This window comes from Semicossyphus pulcher, unplaced genomic scaffold (genome assembly GCF_022749685.1).
Source record: "Semicossyphus pulcher isolate SPU_LCO1_2020_fin unplaced genomic scaffold, fSemPul1.0.p SCAF_16, whole genome shotgun sequence".
Lineage (NCBI taxonomy): Eukaryota > Metazoa > Chordata > Actinopteri > Labriformes > Labridae > Semicossyphus > Semicossyphus pulcher.
Window position 1 is genome coordinate 1,495,001 of NW_027211670.1, and position 23,067 is coordinate 1,518,067.

At 40.3% G+C, this 23,067-nt stretch overlaps 1 protein-coding gene across 1 annotated transcript in view; it reads left to right on the forward strand.

The window, feature by feature from the left end:
* The first annotated feature begins 1,172 nt into the window (after window positions 1–1,172).
* The window catches only part of nherf1a (NHERF family PDZ scaffold protein 1a), a 32,730-nt gene continuing 10,835 nt past the window's right edge, over window positions 1,173–23,067 (forward strand). Inside the window, exon 1 of the mRNA XM_069664488.1 lies at window positions 1,173–1,839. Coding sequence (XP_069520589.1) covers window positions 1,369–1,839 — 471 coding nt within the window. The 5' untranslated portion in view covers window positions 1,173–1,368. The remainder of the gene's footprint in view (window positions 1,840–23,067) is intronic.

A 23,067-nucleotide genomic window follows, 5' to 3' on the forward strand; every position in this document is an offset into this window, starting at 1 on the left:
GCTGTATAGATATCAAAACTACCGGAAGAGCTAGAACTGTTCTAGGCAAAGATAGAGCCTTCAAAATAAAAGCTCAAGCATAGAGAGGACATGTTTCAATCTACCCAACGATAGTAACCCAGTAGGTCCCAACTGCTTACCATCTCATATTCTACTAACCGAAATAATGTTATGAGACACCTGTGTGTTTCCTGTTATCACTGGCAACTTTAGTTATTTTTGACTGAAAACACTATTTTGTGTCCTGCACATGCATCACTGTACCAAATCTCATAGCATTCACAGTGACAGTCTGGTTGGAAAACAACAATACAAGTTTTACAGAAAGCAGGAAAAGGAGTTAATAGCATTTATATAATTGTTATAGTAGACAAAGAAAAAATAAATTCCATAATCACAAGACAAAAAAGTTGAATACTGTATAACATGTAGGCCTAGTACTATAGTATACACTGCTGTTTAATTACTTACACTTACAATTACAATTTACTTACAATTATCATTTGGCTGGTTTTCTTCTTATAGCCTATGTGTACATATGTGTGTAAAAACAAAATCAGTATGGCCACAATCTCATAATATTCTACATATGTTGATCTCCAGAGAAAAGAACTAGAAAAAGCATCTAATTGCCGCCTCTTCTTCCTGAAATAATGAACTGAAGGATCTTAAATTGTAGAAGCAGATTACTACGAGGGAATTTAAGTCCATTTTAATGGTTGGAGAAAATAATTGTCCTCTCAATGTCATTTACATTTTTTCTACTGAAATCTTTTAAGAAAATTGTGCCTGTTTGGATTGCTGTCTTTGCCGTTGTATTGCATATAAATTAGATATGGGCTACCTCACTTTTAGAATTTCACAGTATTGTTTTGAGTGTTTGCCGCAACAAAGTTTATGCTGCTCTTTAGGGACCAGGTAGGTCTAACTCTTGAAAAATAGATTTTAATCTCAGTGAAACCTAAGTATATATTTGTATATGTCACTAGTCCCTGTGGTCGCTACATCCCCCAAGTTCTACCTTATTCTGAAGAATGTGATATTTTATTTTGAAAATCTAATGACGCTTGTAATCTAATTAGCTGTTAGCTTAGTGTTAGCTTGACAGTTGTTTCTCGTCTGAGGACGGGACGTTGCCGGATTGGATGTGAGAAAGAAGATTGCAACACAGCAGTTCATAGGGGAGGATCTGAGAAGCGGGCGGTAGGAGTGAAAACGCAGCATTTACGGTGGAAAGTTTACTGTGACTCAGTTCAGCGGAAGTAGAGCTGCGAGTTCGCAACAGGTGTCCGTTTTTCTGTGTGGTTGTTTTGTGACTCCTTGTTTCAAAGCTTTGAAGTGGTTTGAAGAGAGGATAAAAGTTTTAACATGTCAAACGTCCGACCGAGACTGTGTCTGCTGGAGAAAGAATCCAACGGCTACGGGTTCCACCTTCACGGGGAGAAGGGCAAGACCGGGCAGTTTATCCGGCTCGTGGAGCCCGACACTCCCGCCGCCGAAGCCGGGCTCCTCGCGGGAGATCGCCTGGTGTTCGTGAATGGAGAGAGCGTGGAGGGCGAGAGCCATCAGCAGGTGGTCGCCAGGATACGGGCCACCACCGGGGCGCTTGAGCTTATCGTGGTGGATGCCGTTACAGATGAGCTGCTGAAAAAACACGACCTGCAGTGCCGGAAAGAATTCGTCACGGAGGGGATTCCCCTGCCGGGCGGGGACAGCGACTCGGACCGCGGGGACACACAGAGCAACGGCACCCCGAGGGAGTCCACCCCCGCCCCGCTGGAGAATGGAGACGCCTCCTCAGAGAGATCCGAGAGGCTGAGTGTCAGCTCCAGTACCAAGGTAACTTCTAGGACAGAGAGAGATAACTTAGTGGAACTTATTATTAGATTATACTATAGACTAAGCATAATTAACATCATGATGAGAAAATCCTGTAATGTAATATAGTAATAACAATGTTATATTAACTATAAGTATAACAGACGATTGAGACAATATAATGGAAGTTTATTCTTTGCCTTTGGATGGATAAGTGTGTTGTAAGTCACCCTTAACTTAAAGCCCAATTACTTTGTTACTAAATGAAGGAAGTGATTTAGTTAAGTGATGTAACAGTTTTTTGACAAAATATCCAGACAAAAGTGTATATTATTGGTATGTTAGACATCTGATAAATAAAGGTAAATGGCCTTTATTAACACATAACACATATTACAACAATATTTCCTTAGCCAGTGTTGATGAAAAGCATTGTATTCAATGCCCTAATAAATCCAGAGGTTTAAAGGGATGGCTTACATAGAATAAAAAGTATGGCACTTACTGATATTCATATATTTTTTTTTTTTTACCTATTTGATAAATCCCTTTTTAGCTACAACTTCAGAAATTTAAGGTCAAAGGTCAGCTGTTCACCTGTTGCCCTGTGATTAATACTGGCCACTTTTGATAAAATCCTATTGTAGGCTATATTTTTCTAAAGGATATCAATGTATACAGCATCATAACAGTCACATTTCTGGAAAATCACTTGAGAATATTGAATGGAATTTTGTTCTTGGCCTTTGGACCAGGGTGTGTTACAAAACACACTTAACTCAAGGTCCACTTACTTTTATGTTACTTTTAAAATCAGTGTCTTTTCTAAGAAACCCTTGTTTGATAAAATATCCCAGCAGAAGTGTCTTTTTCTGGCAAATTCCACAAGTTCAATATCTGAAATTTAAAGTTAAATGACAACACGAATGCACAAATCATATAAAAACACAGTATTGCGGTGATAAAGTATTCCTGGTAATTGATTTGCTACATTAATCACCATGCCCAAACATATCCATGTTAAAGGAATGGCAATCATGGTACGAACAGTATGGCTCTCACTGTTGACACATCGCCCACCTCTACCTGTCGGTGTCATACTACAGCATAATAGGAGTCAGATTCGCTCCTCATAATTCTTAGTGAAAACATCAGTGCCCCAGGCTTATATTGTCCTAACTGATCTGAGTCGCCCTGCCTCTAAGCTGCAAAGGTTGTGTGGAAATAGATCCCCTATTAACTAGCCTCTTCCAGAGCCAGTGAAAGGCTATAAGCTCAGACAGAGATGTGACACAGCACAGTGAAATGAGCTGGGGCTCTACTCTTCTGTTGAACAGAGTCTTTGTCACACAAATGTCTGTCAGTGTCTCTGTTTCCTGTCTTGAATTCCCTGTCAGGTTTGGCTGGTAGGGCCAGAGGCTTTGTCATACTGATGCATGTCATGCATGTTGACTGATGTCAGAACATCATTTTTTATCACTGTTATCAAAGTCTGATAAGATTTTAAGATACAAATTGACACAATAGGATAAAAATAGCACTATTATTGCACACACCCAGAGCAGCTAAGGCAGTGATTCCCAAACAGGGATTTAATTATTTCACTGTGCGTGAGAAGTAGTTATTAGATAAGCACTTAAGTCACAATGCTATGGATAAATGGTTAAAAAAGTTTGATAAATGTGATGAATAAATTATTAAACACTTGAAATGGTTGGCTACAGTAATGGATAAAAAAATGGAAAATGTGAGCTCAAGTTATGTATGAAGGGTTAACTTTAAGTAGCTGATATAAGTTCAGAGCAGTTAGCTCAAGTATGGATAATGTGGTAAAAAACTTAAATGGTTCGCAATAAACAATTAAAATATGTAAACAATTTAAATGTTTGGCTTATGGATAAAGAGTTAAAAAATAATGGATAACTGAAAAATGCTGTCTAAAGTAATGATTAAAACAGTAAAAAGGATTAGGATAAACAGTTGACAGGATTAGCTGAAGAACTGATATAGTCAACTAAAGGATCTGGATAAATAGCTGAAATAGTAGCTAACAGTATTTGATTACAGTTGAAATGGTTATCTTAAGTAATGCATTAAACTGTTGAAATAGTTGGCTTAAGTAATGGATATAAAGTTAAAATTGTTAGCATAAGTAGTGGATAAACGGGTGGGAAAAGTTAGCTAAAAGTAAATTATAAATGATTGAAAATGGTTAGCTTTAGTAATGAGTAAACAATTGATATTGTAAGCTTTAGAAATTGACAAAAGGTCAAAATCGTTAGCTAAAAGTAATGGAAAATAGTTGGTTGGCTAAAAAGTTTAAAAAATAATTTTAACAGTTGAAGTGGTAAGCTAAAGAAATAAAAGGTCAAACAGTTTGTTAAAGTAACTGATAAAAGTACAAAATAGCTGGCTAAAGTAATGGCTACAAAACAGTTGAATAGTTTGGTAAAAGTAACAAAGAAAAAGTTGAAATGGTTAGCTAAAGTACTGCGCTTAAGCTAGCAAGCATGTTTGGCTTAAGGATGAAGGTTTGAAATCATTTTGCTGAAAATAATGGACAATGGTTGAAATTATTTTCTAAAGAAATGGAAAGATATTAGCTAAAGTAATGGATTTAGTGTTAAAAACTAAAAGTAATGGATACACACTTGAAGTGAAATAGTTGGCTACAGTAACAGATACATTTTTGAAATTGTAACAGTTAAAGTGGTCAGCTATAGAAAAAGATAAAAGTTCAAATAGTTAGCTAAAGTTACTGATAAAAAGTCAAAACAGGTGAAAAAGTTAGCTAAACGGAAACTAACCCGTTAGTTACCTGAAGTAGTGAATTAGTAGTAAGCTATGGAGAAGCACTTGAAATAGTTAACGGTATTGGATAAATGGTTGAAATAGTTAGCTAAGAGTAAATGATTACAGTTGAGATAGTTAGCCTTCGTAAACGGGAAAACAGGGATAAATATATGGTTGTTCTGACAGCCAAATTAATGATGAGTGATAAGGGTGACTGTAACAATAACTTATTATAATGTGTAGTGTTAAATCTATAAAACATGAATGGTGTGAATCCATAAACAGGTACGTGAATCTGATAGGGCTGTGGGGTACCATAGGTTAAAAACTTTAGCGTTTGATGAAAGTGCATTTAAATTGTTGGTTTTGTGAATCAGCTTTGTTGATGGCACCCACCACAAGAGGTGGAATAGCAACAATGGTTTGATGTGCTGTCTAGGACTCTCAGGCCCTCTTTCACCACATCCAATACTTGGAAGTACTTTGAAGTACTTGCATTCCTTTTCTTGGATTACCATAATCCTGCCTGATTGAGAGACCAGGCTGTTGTTGTCTGTTATGAAACGATATTATCAGGATATTGTTTGAAACGTTCCAAAACATGGCTGTAACTGTTTTAGCCGGTGGAAAGCCTTGGATGTAATTTTAACGTTGTGTAACAGGAATGCAAAATGGCCTCATTGTGGAGGCATTTAGCTGCTCTGTGAATGTGACGTGGTTTTTATTCAGGGATTACAGAAATAATGGGATTCTTAGTTAGCTAATGTTAGCCTCAACCTTGGTCTTTGTGCAGCCTTGTTGTTGCTCCTCCATCTCTGATCTTTGACTGCTACAGTCTTTATATCCAAATGTGACAATCGAATGTATCATCTGTGGTTTGTTTGCTAATGTGCAATTCCTTTTTCTCCTTCCCCTGCAACGTAATCGACTGCTTTCACATTGACTTAAATTATTTCTGTTGACTGGAAGTCAAAGTGAAACCAAAAGCACTTTTTGATTTTGACTTAAATCCCTGTCACATGGCACATCTTGGCTTACACCTTCATCAATCTCTAACACATCACCTGATTTTGCCTCTGTTCTGCTAGTACAAATGGCATGTCAAGGTCCCTCTCTCATTTTGTGCCCCTTCACTAAGACAAGCCAAAGCCAAGGCTGCCTAGTTGGGATGCTGCAAACCTCCAGCTACATTCCTCCCTGATGGAAAACTTGGCAGAGCCGAGCCTGACTGATACTGGCCTCTGATACCGGCCTCCCAGTGGGATACACCGGTCTGGCCAGTGATGACGTAAAACCAGCCCTTATGGTGACGCTTCAAACAATAGCTCCTTTCACGTCATCATTGTATTAAGTATTGCAGTCAAGGTCTCAGTCACCAAACTTTTTACACATTAGACTAAGCGACATTCTCATGGTGACTGTCTGAACAAAGACTTGGATATGTATCTCTTCAGAGGTTGCTTTTTCCTGGGAGATAAAAGCGTGAACTAAGTGAGCATGTCATCATATTATGGTAACATCCTGGCCTCCAGCGGCTCAGTCCTCCTCCGCACCGAGGAGCCGTCTATTGGTCACCATGGAGATCCCCAGCAGCAGAAAGAGGCTTTGTCCGCAGTGTTTGCATGGGGAGAAAGGCTTCTGGGCCAGGGAGGAAAGCAGAGAGGACTCTCACGCCTCAACAAGGAGGCCAAGCTGACCCTGAAATACCTACACCCTCACCAGACATACACTGTCAATAGTGCTGAAGTGAAGTGAGCATGTGTGGGTGTGTTGGTGTGGGTAAGAGGGGGCTGTCACCGGGATTAAACAGCAATTTGTTCTGTGCTTGTAGATGTGAAATTGTCAAAAGATGAAAGAACAGATCTGCAATGAATGGCTGTTAAATGGGAATTCGGACATTTTCAAACCCTTGCACTGTTTTTACATATTTTAGGGGTCTTACAGACTTAAAGGCACAAAACGTTTTGGACTTGCTCCAGTTAAACTCTTAAGCCAGCAGCAGTAGAACACTCTGTAATGGCTGCAAAATAATCCTTGGGGGCAGTGCTCGTTTTTGCCACTGACAGATTGTTATTCTAAGTGTGACAACATTACAGAAAGGATCCCTACAGAGATAGACCTTTTTGTTAGGGGTTAAGATGCTGTTTTGAATGCAAAAAACGCCACTGCGTCACTCTTTTCAAAGCCACCAAACTCCATTGACAAAAACTGTAAATTTACCCCACAGAACACAGGAGTTGTTAATCTACCGTGCCTCCATCAGTTAGTTTTATTGTTGAATTGATTGTTACACAAATATTGTGTTGGATCCAAACTAACAATTTAAACACAAAGTCACACAATAACACAAATAATCTAATTGATGGAGGCAGCGGTAGATCAGCAACTCCTGTATTCTGTGACGTAAAATCACTGTTTTTGTCAATGGAGTCTGGTGTGTTTGCAGAGAGTGAGAGTTTGTGGTTAAAACAATCATCTTAACAAGAAGGTCTATCTCTGTAGGGATCCTTTCTGTGATGTTGTCACACACTTAGAATAACAATCTGAGCCTGTCAGTGGAAACAACAAGAACTTTTAGTGGACGACCTTTGACCCATCAAGGATTATGTTACAGCCATTACAGCCTGTTTTACTGCTGCAGGTTGAAGAATTCAAATGGAGATATTTAAAAACATTTTTTATCCATTACTTTTAAAAGCCCTTAAAAATCAGGAACAAGGACCAAAAACATTTGACCTATGGAAATCAATCTGTTATTAATTTAGAGATGATACAGACTCATTATATTCACCCTGTTGTCTTGTAGGGATTTTTGCTTCCACTCCCTGTTAGTGAAGACTTTGATCCCGAGACTCAGCACAAAGGCCTTGAGGCAGCTCTCATCTTTCCAAGAGATAATTTCTTCTTCAGCGTTGCATAATCATCTCTTATCACTGAGCTCATATAAGCTGGGGAAAGAACAATTAATCTGGCGTGTTACTGATTCAGGGGGCAGGGAACGCTATAAATCATCAACACTGTCATGTTACTCATTATATTCCATTGATTACAATCTGTGGAGTTATGGTGGAACAACAATAGATTAGAGACAGGCTTGGATCTGCACTTTCATAACTTGTTCCATTCAGCACAGACGTTCCAGCCAAGTGTTTAGTCTTATTGTTTTATTGCGCGTGTGCAGGCGTTTTACAGGTTTTAGTGCTGAAACAATCAGCCCATTATTGGATTAGTTTCCTGAATAGCTGGACCAATGCTGGAGTTTTAACACTAATTGATATATTGACTGATTGGAGTTTATTTTGAGTACAAGCCGCTTAAGTTTCTGTTTATACGTTTGTTCTGTGAGGGACATTTTACAGACTAATGTATAAACTTGGTGCTGAGACTGTGTGATGGCAACTCTTAATTAACTCAGACTATATGTAGCATTTTTGCTCTGCAATTTACTTATCGGTAGGCATATGTACACTTTATATCTGCAATAGCTAATATGGGGCTGCATTTCATCCCACTCAACTTACCAGTCGAGTGCGAGTCAATAGACAAAAGGGTAGTTGCCTGTTTTAATAATTGATTAACTGTTTTTATTAGGAGCTTTTAACTGGCAGTAAAAAGTCCAAATTTATTACTGACGTCTCTAGAAATCCTTGAAAGCAAACCAGATCATCAGCGTCAAGATTTCTGTGAGGGCACGCAGACAAAAAGAGCCTTTGTTTACATTTTCCCAGCATGGTTTCACATTGAGCAGTATGTCAGCCAGTTAAAATGACGCAGGAGATTTTTCTTAAAAACATTCATTGCATGCACATGGGGCGGCTGTGGCTCAGTGGTAGAGTCAGTCGTCTTTCAATCGGAAGGTCGGAGGTTCGATCCCCAGCTCCCTCAGGCAAGACACTGAACCCCAAATTGCTCCCGGTGGCGTAGCCAACGGGTATGAATGTGATATCTGATTGACAGTTGGGCACTTTACGTAGCAGCCTCTGCCATCAGTGTGTGAATGTGTGTGTGTGAATGGGTGAATGTGATATGTAGTGTAAAAGCAGCTTTGAGTGGTCGCAAAGACAAGAAAAGTCCTATATAAGTACAGTCCATTTACCATTACCACATACAGGACAGGACAAGCAAAAAAATAGATAAATAAAAACAGTTAATTGGCTGAAGAACAAAAGCGATGGAGCTTGGACAAAAACACGAGTAAACGCTGGTCAGAAACTGGGCCTGGGAGAAAAAATCTCAAAAGCGGAAATGGAAGTTGATAAACATTGGACTATTTTAGTCAACATGAACGGATCAAAAAGCCTTTTACACAGCTGAAATACCGACAAACAGCCGGTTAGTCTGCATTTTTTTCCCTTGCCAGTTAAGTACATACCAGAGTAAACACCCACTTCTAACCGCAAAGGATAGTTTGAGCTTCTGGTGGAGGAAGTGGATGACTTCTGTAAGAAGGAGAACAAGGGGCAAGGAAGTGACGATGAAAGTGAACATCCACTGTCTTTTTAAAGAGGAGGAAGTTGACAAAAATGCTAAAATGACAGTAATTATGTGGACGTTAGTGGCAGCCTGGCTAGCAGCCCCTCGCTGGACGTCCACGGGGCTTTGGAGAAACACAGATTTTACCTTAAAACTCCTTTCATTTGTTTTTTTAATCTTTATTTGTATTGCACTTCTCATACATTTAAAATGCAGCACAAAGTGCTTACATGGACAAAAAATAACAACAGTCAGCGTCCCCATCCCCCCCAATTCATGCACAAGCCTAAATAAAAACATGTAAACAAAGAGCTCAATAAAAACAGGAAGTGATGAAACTGAGGAAACGCTATCATGAATTTATAATGAGGAAACACTGGAGGTACGACTAAAATGTTCACACTGAAAATAGCAGAATAAAATGGTGAACATAAATAAGATAATAAAACAAAAGGTTATCTATAAAAATAAACTAGAATACGTTAATAAAACACTAAAAATAATAATAAAGTCTGTTTGTTTTGAAAAGGAGGAGACCGTTGGTCTCAGTGAAAACCTTCATTTACTCATTTTAGCACTCAGCTTGTAAAGTTTACAGTCTGCCATGCAGTTGCTCCTGCATTGTTCAGTCAACTCGGGGCCTTCGTAGCGTTTTTTTATTGTGCAATTCATTATCCGATTAGTCGCTTAATCGTTTCAATAATCGATGACTAGTCGACAGCCCTGAATAGAAGCGTGTATGATCTTCAAATATAGTGTTTGCTATAAACGTGTTCTTTTACGGTCAGGTTTATGACACTGACTCATAGAAAGTGATAAAGAGTTTCAGAACGTTTGTGACTGAATCCTGATTGCGTTGCGTGTGGAAGCAACTTTCCATCAGATGTTTTTTGTACGGGCTGCCGTCCAAAACAAACTCCATAAAAGTCCTGTTGGCGTCATCTGACTGAGATCCTCACTGCCTCACTGTTTTCTCAGTGACGTCGTCTAAATAAACACACAGATACAAAACAGCCTGCAGGTCGTCTGAGCTTCTCACACAGTCCTTTATTGTCAGCATAGAGAACATTCATCTGTTAATTCGTTTTAGTTTTTTCTGTTGGAGTTTAACCAAGGACAGATTCTGACGGCGGACTTTGAGCCCTCGCTCTGTGAGCGCTTCGGCCCTCCGGCTCTGACTGGACCGTGAAGTTAAGCTGTCAAATGAAATCCCGCAGATCCACCAAGATTTAATCTTTGGCACGACTGGCATTATAATTACATTTGGTTCAAGCAATTAGAAAACTGTCTTTGATGATTCTTCTCTCAAACTGTGACTGCATTCATCGATGTTACATATCAGGCTTTGTCGTCAAGCTTTGGACTCAGGCTGCTTTTAACCCTAATCAGTCAACAGTTGTAAAATGGGATTTTAGCATGACCAATCAGATCAGGATGAGTATATACATGGAGACTAGTGGGTTGTGTGAGAGGGGGAGAAAATAAATGTTCTGAAATGGGAATAATTAATGCAGATAATGTCTGTCACCATTTTCTATCATGCGCTCTGATATGGTTTCAGATATAGCGTTGTGAAGCTCAGTGCAGAAAACAAAAACGAGAGTCTCTAAACCATGTATGTACAGATGCTTATAAGGGTGAAAGACGGCAGCACGCAGGAAGTCATCAAGGTAGCCCAGACATCCTGGCAGATGCACCAGCTCTTGAAAGCCTATCAGCATTCAGAATCTCCTGGCGTCCTGATGTTACATCAGAAACAAATCATGGTCTTAGGCCTTCCAGATTGTTCTGTGTCTGCTTGAGAGTCTCCCCCCAGGAGGATGTGTCTGACAAACTCCCACTATCTCAAATAACTAGAGATAGACCGATATGGTTTTTTTTTAGGGCCGATACAGATACCGATTATTAGTAGTCAAGGAGGCCGATTACCGATATTTGAAGCCGATATTCATTTGCAGTAAAAGTGAAATTATTGGCGTCAAAATTTCGAATAATACAAACTCCAACACTTAACTTTGTTTAAATGCCTTTCAGCATATGCATCAGAGCCAAAATAACCCAGTTTTAAATTGATCTCTTATCGGCAGTCGGATTGAAAAAATAAATAAATAAATGGCCGATGCCGATATGCGTCAAAATGCCGAATATCGGTCTATCCCTACAAATAACCCTCATTAGACGCCTTTTTTATGGTGGAAAAGCACAATTCTACACCAAACACCTTTTGAATCTCCGAGGTCTTTAAGGCTACGTGCTAATGGCAAGCTGATGGTCAAATCAGCCGACATATCAGTGAAACAACAAATGTAAACAACAAGTATTTTCTTTGCTAAGTTAGCCAACTCTAGCACAACACTAAAAATGGCTGCTCATTATATCCAGCATGATGTACCGAGCTCCTTCTGGGACGTCCTGATGTTATTAATCCACTTTTTGTTGCTACTGCACAACAACTTTCTTTTGTTACTTTAAAAAGCTGGTTGAGGAGGCTTTTCCCCTGTTAGTCCACTGAGTTTCATTACACATGATACATTCTCGCATGCTACTCTCTTTAAAAACATGATTGATTCCCTTCTTATCACATCGTCTGTACCTGTGTAATATATTTGTTATGAGAGATCTGGAAGAACACGGTTGAACGTGCTTCATGAGAACTCATTTTTCAGTGGCAGATTACAAATTCTCTAACCACACACACTCTCACACACACAGCACAAACCGTCACGTTACACAGTCACACGCGCAGCAGGTTCCTCTGTTAGCAGACGAGCTGGCGGACTTACTGTCAGGGTGGAGCCACTGAGGAAACCACTTCCTGTCCCTGTAGTGAGTTGCTATAGTGCCTAAAGTGCACTGTTTGTTTTTGTCTCAGCCAGTTTATGATAATCATAAAGCTGTATGCAGTGGCTCCACTGTGTAGTTTGTTTAGATTATGTAACATTATACCTTCCCTTTACATATAGTGAGACAGGTTACTCCACATAATAATGAAAAGCAATTAACAGAGAATACAACGAGGAAAAAAGGTTACAAGAGGATGATTGAGCAGAATTACATCCCAGCACTCTCTGTGTTCACAAACTTTTTACAAGAGCCTGACTGATATGAGATTTTTAAATCAATATTACATTTACAGAAAAAAAAACACATGGTGGATGTAGGGAATTTTCTGAACTGGAATGAAAATAGACGTCTTTATTGATTTTACACAGATGAAACTCTGCAAAGCAACTGTGTCTTAAAGTTAATCTCAGTGTCGTTCTCTTTGGCGGCACCTGTGGCGATAAACTGTAATTGCAGGAGCACACTTCCCAGATATCCAGACAGTGCTGCATGTGTGTCCACGGTTGGCTCCGGTTGTAACTCTTGATTTTCCTGGCTGACGGTCGCTTTCCTTTTCAGACTGTTTGCTTCATCTGAGCGTCGAGTTTGTTTCCACATGCTGACCAAATAATATCGGTCAAGCTCTACTTTACTCAACTTTATTGCTATTGCACCTTTCATACAAAAAAGCAGCCCAAAGCACTGCACAGAGACACAACGAACGGACGGAAAATAAGAACAGAAATTTACAACAATAGATACAATTTAGAAAGACTAAAAAACTACATCAGTACAAACAATAAATTGTTCGAAATCAATAAATAATAAACAGTCAAATGTTAGATAAGAAAAGAATAAATACCAGAAATAAAACTTGGAGTAAGGCTATAAAATAAGTCAATTAAAAGCCAGATTAAAGAAGGTCTCGACTCTTCTCCTCTGTCGTCCCCCGGCGGTGGAACGAGCTACCAAACTCCATTCGGTCCGCAGAGTCCCTTTCACCTTTAAGAAGAAGCTAAAGACCCAGCTCTTTATGACCTCTGACCTTAATGATAGTGATGCTATTGATGATGATATTGAAGATGTTTATGTTGTTGATGATGATGCTTCTACACACTGTGTACATTGCCTCTGTGCACTTCCTGTCAGCACCAGTGTGTGATTGCACTTAAAGCTTTTTGTTGGCTCTTAATGACTTTGTTCCCTCTTGTCTCGATCATTGCTTGTGTTCTATTAACTCTCAGATGTACGTCGCTTTAGACCAGTGGTTCTCAAACTTTCTGTCATACCCCCCTTTGGAGAAAGAAAGATTTCCAGGCCCCCCGCCCCAACAAAATAGTCACAATAAAGTCCAATCAGTGCCGAGAAAAACAACAAACAGATTTTTGCTGCAGCTGCCAGACTTTTCAGACATATAACACAGACAGGTCTCTCTTCATCTCTGATCATATTCGCTGTAAATCCAAGAGCAAGATCAGCGTCGTCGTATTTTCTTGACTTCTTGGATTTTGACCGTTGGTCAGCGTTAACGTCAGCTGACGCCGTGTTGTTGGTAACTGACACGTAAGCTACTACTGTTACATAGTTCCGTCTGCTACATTTTCCAAACAAAAAAAAAGCCACACAGGAGGGGTGACGCCACGTTTCCATTTTTAGTCTGAGTGGTTTTGACAAGTCAGGAGTGAGCAGGCTTTGGTTGAATGCAGGAACACAGTCCATGTGGAGGGCAGTGGAAGTGGAATACATTGGCCAAAATGTGGGTATCTTCTGCTGACAAAAAGCTTTTTATGTATCTCTATTAACAGATATCTGCATATAATTATAGATTGCAATCTGGTTATAGATGTTGTGTTTCAACACCAACTTCTTCTTAACTCTCTAGTCTCTAGTCAGACTCTGAAAGGGACAAAGGTTTTGATTCAAATAAAAACATTTGATCAGACAAGGTCACACATCTGATCAGATATTAAACTTTCAGCTTAAGCCAGCTGTGTGCACGCAGCCACACTTTGGTTTCGTACCATAAACACAACAGAAGTTCAGTAACCAGCCCTCATTTGACTTTACTGTTACAACAGTTGAGGTCCATTGTGCAACCCTTCCTGTCAAGGTGCACTGCGGACTGTCGTAATTCTTTCAAAGGAGTTTCAAGAGGTTGTTGTGAAGGTGGCGGCTGCACTCCGACAAACCTGTGTGTAACTGTGTCAGAGGTGATCATGAAGGCTTCACATCACACATTGTTTAGTGTTTCACCCTCAGTTCAAGGTCCTTGAACAACAATCAGTCCACATTATGGTACACTTTGTTGGAGCACAGGACCTGATGTTTAACTACAACAAGCTGTAAAACCATTAACCTTTGCTTTCCAACAAGCTCAGGGGGTGTTTACGACGCCCGCCTGCTGCCTCGCATTAAAACGAGGCTCAACCTGCATCGGCTCCGACGCTGTGTGTGACAAAGCAGCTGTTAGTTCTATGTCTGTACAAAGTGTCGTCCACTGAGCGACTGGCTGATCGCTGCAACAGAAACATCTTTCTCTGGCTTCACTGTGGTGCAAGTACAACAACAGAACAGCACCTGCAGCGTGGTGAACAAAGCATAAAAGTTTAATTTGTGGCTTTATGAAGCAAGATCATAATTGCTACTGTTGCTTTATTGTTTGTTTTTTAAGCAGTTGCTTCTACTGTCTCTTGGTATACTTCCTGATCCATACAGGTAGCTGTCACTGTTAAGCTTATATCTTAATGATAGTCAAGTTAACTGAGCTAGCTGTAGTTAGCTTACTGTTTACTAAAGCCTCACTGATATTTTAAGAGCAATAATTTAACCAATTTAAGAGTGGAAAAATTCACAAATTATCAATATGGTGGCCGATAAAGTGAATATGGACCTAGTGTGGATTATGCACAGATTTTGCATCAATATGACTCTGCCAACTTTCTCAGAAGCTGCTCTCTGAAACTAAAAAAACTCTAATAAATATGTGTCAGTATTATATATTGTGAACCAATGCTAGTGCAGACCACCGTCTGTTCATCTGTAATGCTCTGCCACATGTGCTGCAGGCGGTGCTGAGAGGATTGTAAACTATACAGCTGGAGCACAAAATGGTGCACAAACCAAGGTTGAATTTGAAATTGTGTCATCATGTATTGTTTTCTGCGCTTTGTTTTTTTAAAATTAAGCTTTTATTTCGTTGCATACCAGAAAACATAGACACTGTAGGGATATAGCTGAGATAGAACCATCGGCCCGATAATATCGGCCTACCAATATATCGATCAAACCCGAGGCTTAAAGAGTTTTCTAGTTGTCAACAAATCCAATTACTACATCTTCCCTGTCCTGTTTGTTATACTCAAGATGGTTCCTACTAAAGTTGTAAGCCATATAACAAATGTAAAGTAATTTTTCTCAGTAATTTACTAAAACAGCTGCAAACTTTAGTACTTAAACTTCACACAAACAGGAGGAGGATGTGCATTTTTTGGGGACTGTTTTTAGCGGCGGATTAATCACAAGTGGTTTCCAGGCTTTTTAAGGCCATGGTACTCTTTAAAGAAAAAATGTGTACACAGATTCTTATCGGTTTTTGTAGTATTATCTACTATTGTAAAGTATTTTATTAAGTTGACTCATTTTGGCCCATTGTCAATCACTCAGGAATAATGCACTGTCGCTCTGCACATTTACACATGAATATCAAACTGAAAAACAAAGAAATACAATAAAAAACTACAAATACCATTAAATGTATTTCTTTTATCATCTTCAAAATGAACATAAGCTTACATGTTGGGTGTTCAGGGACAGACAGACAAACAGGTGACGGTTGCAGGCTAATGGGACATGTTGGGACATGCCGCTGACTCACTGACAGGTGCTTTTTACTCTTGTTGGAAACGAGCCTTATCACTGTGACATAATCATGATCACAGTGATCACATAACTGAACAATCATTCTGCACTGCGACCACTGTCTTCACTGCTGGGATCATAAGGGCATCACATCCTCATAATTGAGCAGTCACGTGTCATTGCTGAGATATTTCAGATGCAGGAGATGTGTTTGAATGTTGTTTATCTTCAGCAACTTCTCTTTAGCAACAAGCGTTGTAAATTGTGTCTAAGGCAGCACGTTAAAGAGCCTCTCTGGACTTTACCCAGCGCTGTCGTTAGCATTTAGCTCCTGCTGTCACTGCACTGCTGCTGTGGGCCGCTCTGCTGATACTGTGGTTTCCTGTGCAGACCGAGACAGAGAGAGAAACAATCAGAAAGAAGTGCTCTAATGTGACTTGATCGCACGCATTATGATGCGTGTGATGTTTGTGTCTCTCTGCCACACACTTCAACAGAGACAGCTCAGTGATCTGTCTGTTGCAAACACTTTAGCACTGAGAGGCAGAATTTCACCTCCCCTGAGGGGCAGGAAATAGTTTTTATGCAGGTTGGATTGTTTACATGACTAGATCAAATATCATTCAGTAGTCATGCTGTATCTGTGAGCTTTAAACAAAGTGTTAGTAACATTGTCTGATGTCTTAACTCCTCTTTTCGTTGGAATTGGTTGAAAAGTTCTACAGAAGGGCCCATATCAGTTCACCTGCATGCTCTATATTTGCACATGGTAGAGTCTTAGATGTTGTTGATAGTCAGACTAAACAGACTATATTTTTGCTGAAAACAGGCTGCTGCTGAAACAGCACAATGAGGCAGGTGAGAGCAAACAAACAGCAGTAAACATGTGGGACGTAAAACCAAAACAAGACGCTGAAAGGAGCTAATTATACCCTGTAAAGACAGGTGATGTACTTACATGTAATGTGGCTCAGGAGGTAGGGCGGGTCGTCCACTGATCGGAATATCAGCAGGTTGGTCCTCCCGCCCACCTGTCATGGTGTCAGATATTGAACTTAGAATTGCTTCTAAAGGCTATGCCAGAGGTGTGTGTGTCTGTGTGTGAATGTTTATTAATATTAGATTGTCATCAGTGCACAAGTGTGTGTGCGAATGGGTGAATGTAAGCATGGAGTTTGAGCGGTCAGACAAATATCCAACATCCTGTGCTTCGGTTGCATATTTCTGTTTAAATGAGTCCAGAGAGAAAACCATAGCAGCGAGGGCGTTCTTTTTATTACCTGCAGAAATCTAGCACGTCTGTCTTTTGCTTCATCACATTGTAGTTTCTGATGAAGTCATTGTTTGCTATGTGGTTTAAAACTTGGTGACATCTCGCCTGCAGTGAACTGCCTCTGGGATGCTGTTTGTTTGTATAATCATGTTTCATTTGATCTGAACTAAGAAACATGAAGATGAACTAGAACTTCCAAAACTTCCATCACCTTTAGGTTGAACGTATTTTAGGGTTATGGAGCATACGAAGATACTCAGAACAGGAAATGACATCACGAAATATAAAAGTATGCACTCTTTTAATATTGCAGATGAAACTATCAAAACATCTTTCCTCTCTTCATAAAAATAGCTCAAATAGGGCTGAAATAAACAGCTAATTTAATACTCGGTTTTATTTATAATGCACCTCTCCAAACTTAAGTTACAAGGTGCCTCACAGGCAAACATTAAAATACGGGAGTACGCGGAGTAAAAACAGTTAAAATAACCTTAATAGAAATAAATAAATAAAGAAGAACACCAGTTAATTTTAAAGAGGACAATGACTCAGCTTATCTGAGGTTCCAAAGCTCAGGGCCTCGAACAGAGAAGGCCCGGTCATCTTAAGTCACAAGGCGAGATTCAGGAACGGACAGAAAGTTCCCACCAGAGGATCTCAGACGGCGATCTGGCACGTAAAACATGAAAAGATCACAGATTTAAGGTGGTGACCATGTGAGGCTTTAAAAACACTAAAAAAGCACTCAAAGTTCTAAAATGAACTGGTAACCAGTGAAGATCTGCAAGAATTGGAGTTATGTGCTCACTTCTGTTTGAGCGAGTTAAAAGCTAATGGACTTATCTGATAATTATTAGCTTATTCGGCTCTCTTTAAATGTAGTTGGAGGTTCCTTTAAGTGCTAGCCAACAATAAAGACAATAAATATGAGATCTTCATTCAAAAATTATTTTTTTTAAAACTTTGCTGCTCATTTGGCTCCGACTGATACACAAGAGAAATAAAAAATCCAACATCAAGTTTCCGTTAGTTTAAAACCAACAACAGACCAAAATACATTAAATCAACTCGATCGTGGCTTCTCTCTGCTCGCTCATCACCGACGTGCTCCCGTGATAAACAAGCTCCGCTTTACAGACCCTGCAGGCGCTCCGTTTCTCTGCAGCGTTGAAACTCTCAGCAGAGATAGTAAAGATGTGAGACGGCTCTCTTCAGCAACAGTACCAATGACTGAACACTTTGTAGGCTCAGTCACTGGTACTTGTTTATTCATAAAGCTGTTCTGGGTAAACTTCCATCTTACATTTGCAAGTTGAGCACGTTGTGCAGAGATCTGACTGTAATTTTCGTCTGGGAACTCAGGATGTGTCTTGATGTCTGTTCCGAGTGCAAGGACTGATTTGGGAAAGAAAGCTTTTATGTTCTCTGCTCCGCTCACTTGCTAGCCTTCAAGTCTTGACACGTGCATGTACAGCCTATCCTCTGTGTTTCAACGTTGTGGATGTGTAGTGTCTGTAACTTTTATGCTGCTGTCTTGGCCAGGTCTCCTTTGAAAATGAGATCATTCAGCTAGGGGCGGCTGTGGCTCAGTGGTAGGGAAGGTCGGAGGTTCGATCCCTAGCTCCCTCATTGTACATGTCCGAGTGTCCTTGGGCAAGACACTGAACCCCAAATTGCATCCGGTGGCGTAGCCAACGGGTATGAATGTGATAAGTGACAGTTGGGCACTTCATCATCATCGATTTTTCTTTCCTCTCGTCAATTACTATGGTTTATTCACTTACAGAACCTTATGGCTAAGGTTGCACAGATTCTGGAGATACTTGAAAATACATCAAGAAATTAAATCACAACTAGACCAATGTAGGCACTTGTAGAGCGTTTCTATTGCAGAACTTTGAGGGTGCAGAGCCATGCTTGGCACCATTTTAGGGTGGGTGCATGTTGTTTGACCGGCAGCAGTGCCTTCAGGCTAAAGTGAGGGGAATAAACGTTTCATAAGCAGCTGAATCCACAGTAGTGTGTATATGGTAAATCCCCTGGCTCAGAAGGAGGTACATGACTGAGATAAGATTAATTGCCGTGTAAAGTGTTCCTGGAGTGAACTCTGCACCTCCCCTGTTATATCACCTTCATCATCTTTACTGCAGCTGCTGGTTCTGTGGACTCTGTTATGAATGTGTGATTCCATCCAAAGGTTCAACCTCACCTGAAGATATTCAGCAATCATCAACCCAGCTGATTTCATATAAACCTCTGGATTAATGCGTAATCCTCTGTGAGAGGGTGTGTCTGCTGAGGCTGCACTGCCTCATCTTAAACAGTCACCTTTCACAGAATCAGTTACAGAGAGCCGCTGATAGCTCAGGATGTCTCAGAGATAGCTGCAGGTTATCAGGTGTCAGCTGGGTGTGGAACATTTTTATCTAAGGACATGTTACATACAGCTGTGTAAAATACGGGCTTTGCTCTGAAGTCGATGATTTGACTCATCAGACGAGAAGACCTTCAGTCAAATCAAACTTTAACTGCCTCCCAGAGCTGCAGGAACAGCAGCAGGACAGGACTGAGTCTCTCAATGACCCTTCAGTGTTCATCGTTCACAAGGTTTTTACTGTGAGATGAATTATCCTCAGAGATCTCCTCCTCTCAAGACAATCAGACCGAGTGATTTAAATCACTTAACATAACGAATAAAGCAGATTCACCTTTTAAAATCTGTGTTTCTCCGAAGCTTCTAAGCACACACATGACATCAGGAGGGGCTGTGAGTAGAGCTGCTGCTTGCTTAGGTAGCTCAGCCTTTCTAAGGGAGGTTAGGATTTCTTCAGTGAAAGGGGAGGAAAAAGACAACGAAACTGTATAGAGCCACTACAGGCTTCCTTAATGAAATAAAGCACTAAAATGATTAACTAAATCACTGCTGCCAAGCAGCTGACTCAAAACCAAAATTGTCCAGGAGACCCAGAAAAGTCGAAGCTAAAGGCAAAGGCTGCTCGGGAGGCCTTTGATTACCCAAAAGGCTGGAGTCACACAAACTCTCCAGCACCCCAAATGATTCCCTGGGAAACAGGCGATTGACCACAAATACACACAGAGTTCTGAGTTGGTGTTTGAAGATACACCGACAACTAGAGACGCCACATGGAGAACCTTTCACTACCTCTGAAGGTGAGATAATGAGTCAGCACAGGGCACTGGAGACTCAGGGTATATGAAGACTTCCCACACCTGGGCTTAATCAAAGCCAATCAGTGCCACACACACCTGATTGCAGTGAGTTGATTCTTTCAACACTCTCACAGGGCCGAAAGGTTGAGTGCCCTCACAATACGATGTGCAATTACATATTTCAATACTGCGTTACAACATGAAGTGCACTAGCAAAAGATAAAAGACTGCTTTGACGGAGGCTGCTTCAAGCACACATCAAGCTGAACAGAGCAGATCGTTCCAAACAGGAAGTCACACGAAAACAGCATACAGCATCGGCTCATTTCAAAATAAAACACCATGTACAGACCGGTACAGGCTCTCGTTTTTTTTCAGTTTTCATAACAACAACACACTGAAATCTTGAAAAAAGAACACTTTTAATTAAGTAGTCTCCTCAGCCATGGTAGAAGCACAAAAATCACAGAATGATCTCCAGATGAGCAGATAATCAACCTCGGAGGGGCAAACTGAACTGTTGTTTGTGTGTTGCTCTGTTTAACGTTGATGTTTTTGCGTGATTACGCATTTCTCCCGCGATCTTGTGATCTCGTGAATCCAGCTGCTTGGGCCAGCGCTCCGCTGCGCTGCGGACCAGACACGCTTCCTGTGGGGCGAGGGCTCGCGCCGTCTGACAGACCAGAACCGCGGCACAGATGGAACGCGCCGGACACAGATCCTGTGGGATCCAGGCGTAACTCATGATATGATATGCGATACGTGGCCCACGATAATACAACGATACAGTAGTTCAGCAATAATTGATACATTGCAAGGCAATCATATAACAATAGATCGCGATATCTGATTAACTGAAGAAGATAAAATGTAATTTGGAGTCAGTTTCACAGAATTTAACACAAACTGAGATGAAACAATGCACCTGCTTAGAGACTGTAAACAGATTTACATTATAGACTAGAAGTAGTGACACGGTGAATAAAAATCGCTGAGAAATATGTTTCGAGCGCCGTATATTTATAAATTAGAATATAGATATTTGGTGTCAGCCTATCGATAATTGTATTGCATGAGTCAGGACGATGACATTTTTCTGTATTGATATTTTGTTCCATCAGAATCAGAAATACTTTATTAATTCCCAGGGGGAAATTCGGGTGTTACAGTTGCTCTGACAAGAAGCATAGAGAAATACTGTATATGGCATAGAAGTAAGAAAAATGTCAAATATGTGCATTAAAAATACAGTAGATAAGAGATAACGATTAAATGCTTAGAAGTGGATCTATGGTGATTGAAAAGCCAGAATAAAAGGAAATGGAAAAATAAAGTTAAATGCAAAATAAGAGTTACGATGCAAAAAGTTAAATGTCTGTGCACTATTATAACAACATATTGCACAATCATCCAGCTTATGTCCAGTGAGAGTTCAGTTCAGCGCACAGTTTAAAACAGGTGTCTGTGCGTCTTCCTGGGGCTTTCTATGGTGCATCATGGGGGAATGAGTCTTTGACTGAACCTTCTCCTGTGCTTAACCAGCACATCATGGAGCGGGTGGGAGACATTGTCCAAGATAACCCGTAACTTGGACAGCATCCTCCTGTCTGACACCACCGTCAGAGAGTCCAGCTCCACCCCCACCACGTCACTGGCCTTGTGGATCAGCTTGTTCAGTCTGTTGGCGTCAGCGACCCTCAGCCTGCTGCACAACAGCAAACAGGAGAGCACTAGCCACCACATCCTCAGCGTCCTCCTGCAGATGTTAAAAGACCTCAGCCTCCTCAGGAAGTAGAGGCCCTTCTTGTAGACGGCGTCAGTGTTCTTGGCCCAGTCCAGTTTATTATCCATTTACACCCCAAAGTATTTATAATCCTCCACAGTGTCCACATTGACCCCCTGGATGGAAACAGGGGTCACCGGTGCCTTAGCCCTCACCAGATCCACAAGTAGCACCCACCCCTACTCCTGAACATGAAATAGGCCTATTTTAAAAAGCAGCAATTGTCGAATCTTTATATTGAACAGCAAAAGCAGATTTAACTGACTCTCTTGCAGCCACAAAGTCAAGAGTCAAGAAGCTCACAATGATTAGACAAGAAAAATAGATGAAATTCTATTTTGAGTATTTCACTTTCTTTACTTAAAATATTTACCTTTAACTTAAAATTCTTCATTATCACATAATAAAGCTGCAGTATCTTAATTATGACTTAAACGTATTCGTATTTTTCCGTTTGTAACTTTTTATTCATTCATTATTTTTTGGCAGAAATGAGCCTCCATACTATCCTAGAAATTAAGGACCCAATCGTGAACGTGACTTATTAATTTTCAAATGACAGGTTACAGTTTACACGTCCCTGACCTTCACATGGGATTATCAGACACTTAACCAGGAGGCCACAGTGGGATTAGCCCCTGCACGAGAGGAGACTCCTGCCACTGTTTCATTCACTTAGTAGTGCAGCCTACTTAACTATTATGGTATAGTTTTATTATGTGCAGGAACATCTGTCTAAGGTCCACATGGCTCATGTTGTAACATCTTTCCTGCCTATGCATGTTTTTGACCTCATGATTTGTTCTGTTCTGTGAATCTGACTCTGATTATTTGTCCAAATGATCACCGCAGCACACGTGCAGAATGTAAATAAATTACATGACGTGCAGACTCTGTAATTTAGAACAAACGCAATGATTGTACTGATGTGGAATCTCTGATCGATGTAAACCAGGGCTGGACGTGGACTGTAACGGAGGAATATAACATTAAATACATTAAGAACTGGATGAAGCATCGATATTTATCACAATACATAATTAGATGATGCTGCCTGTTTGAAGATTACCAT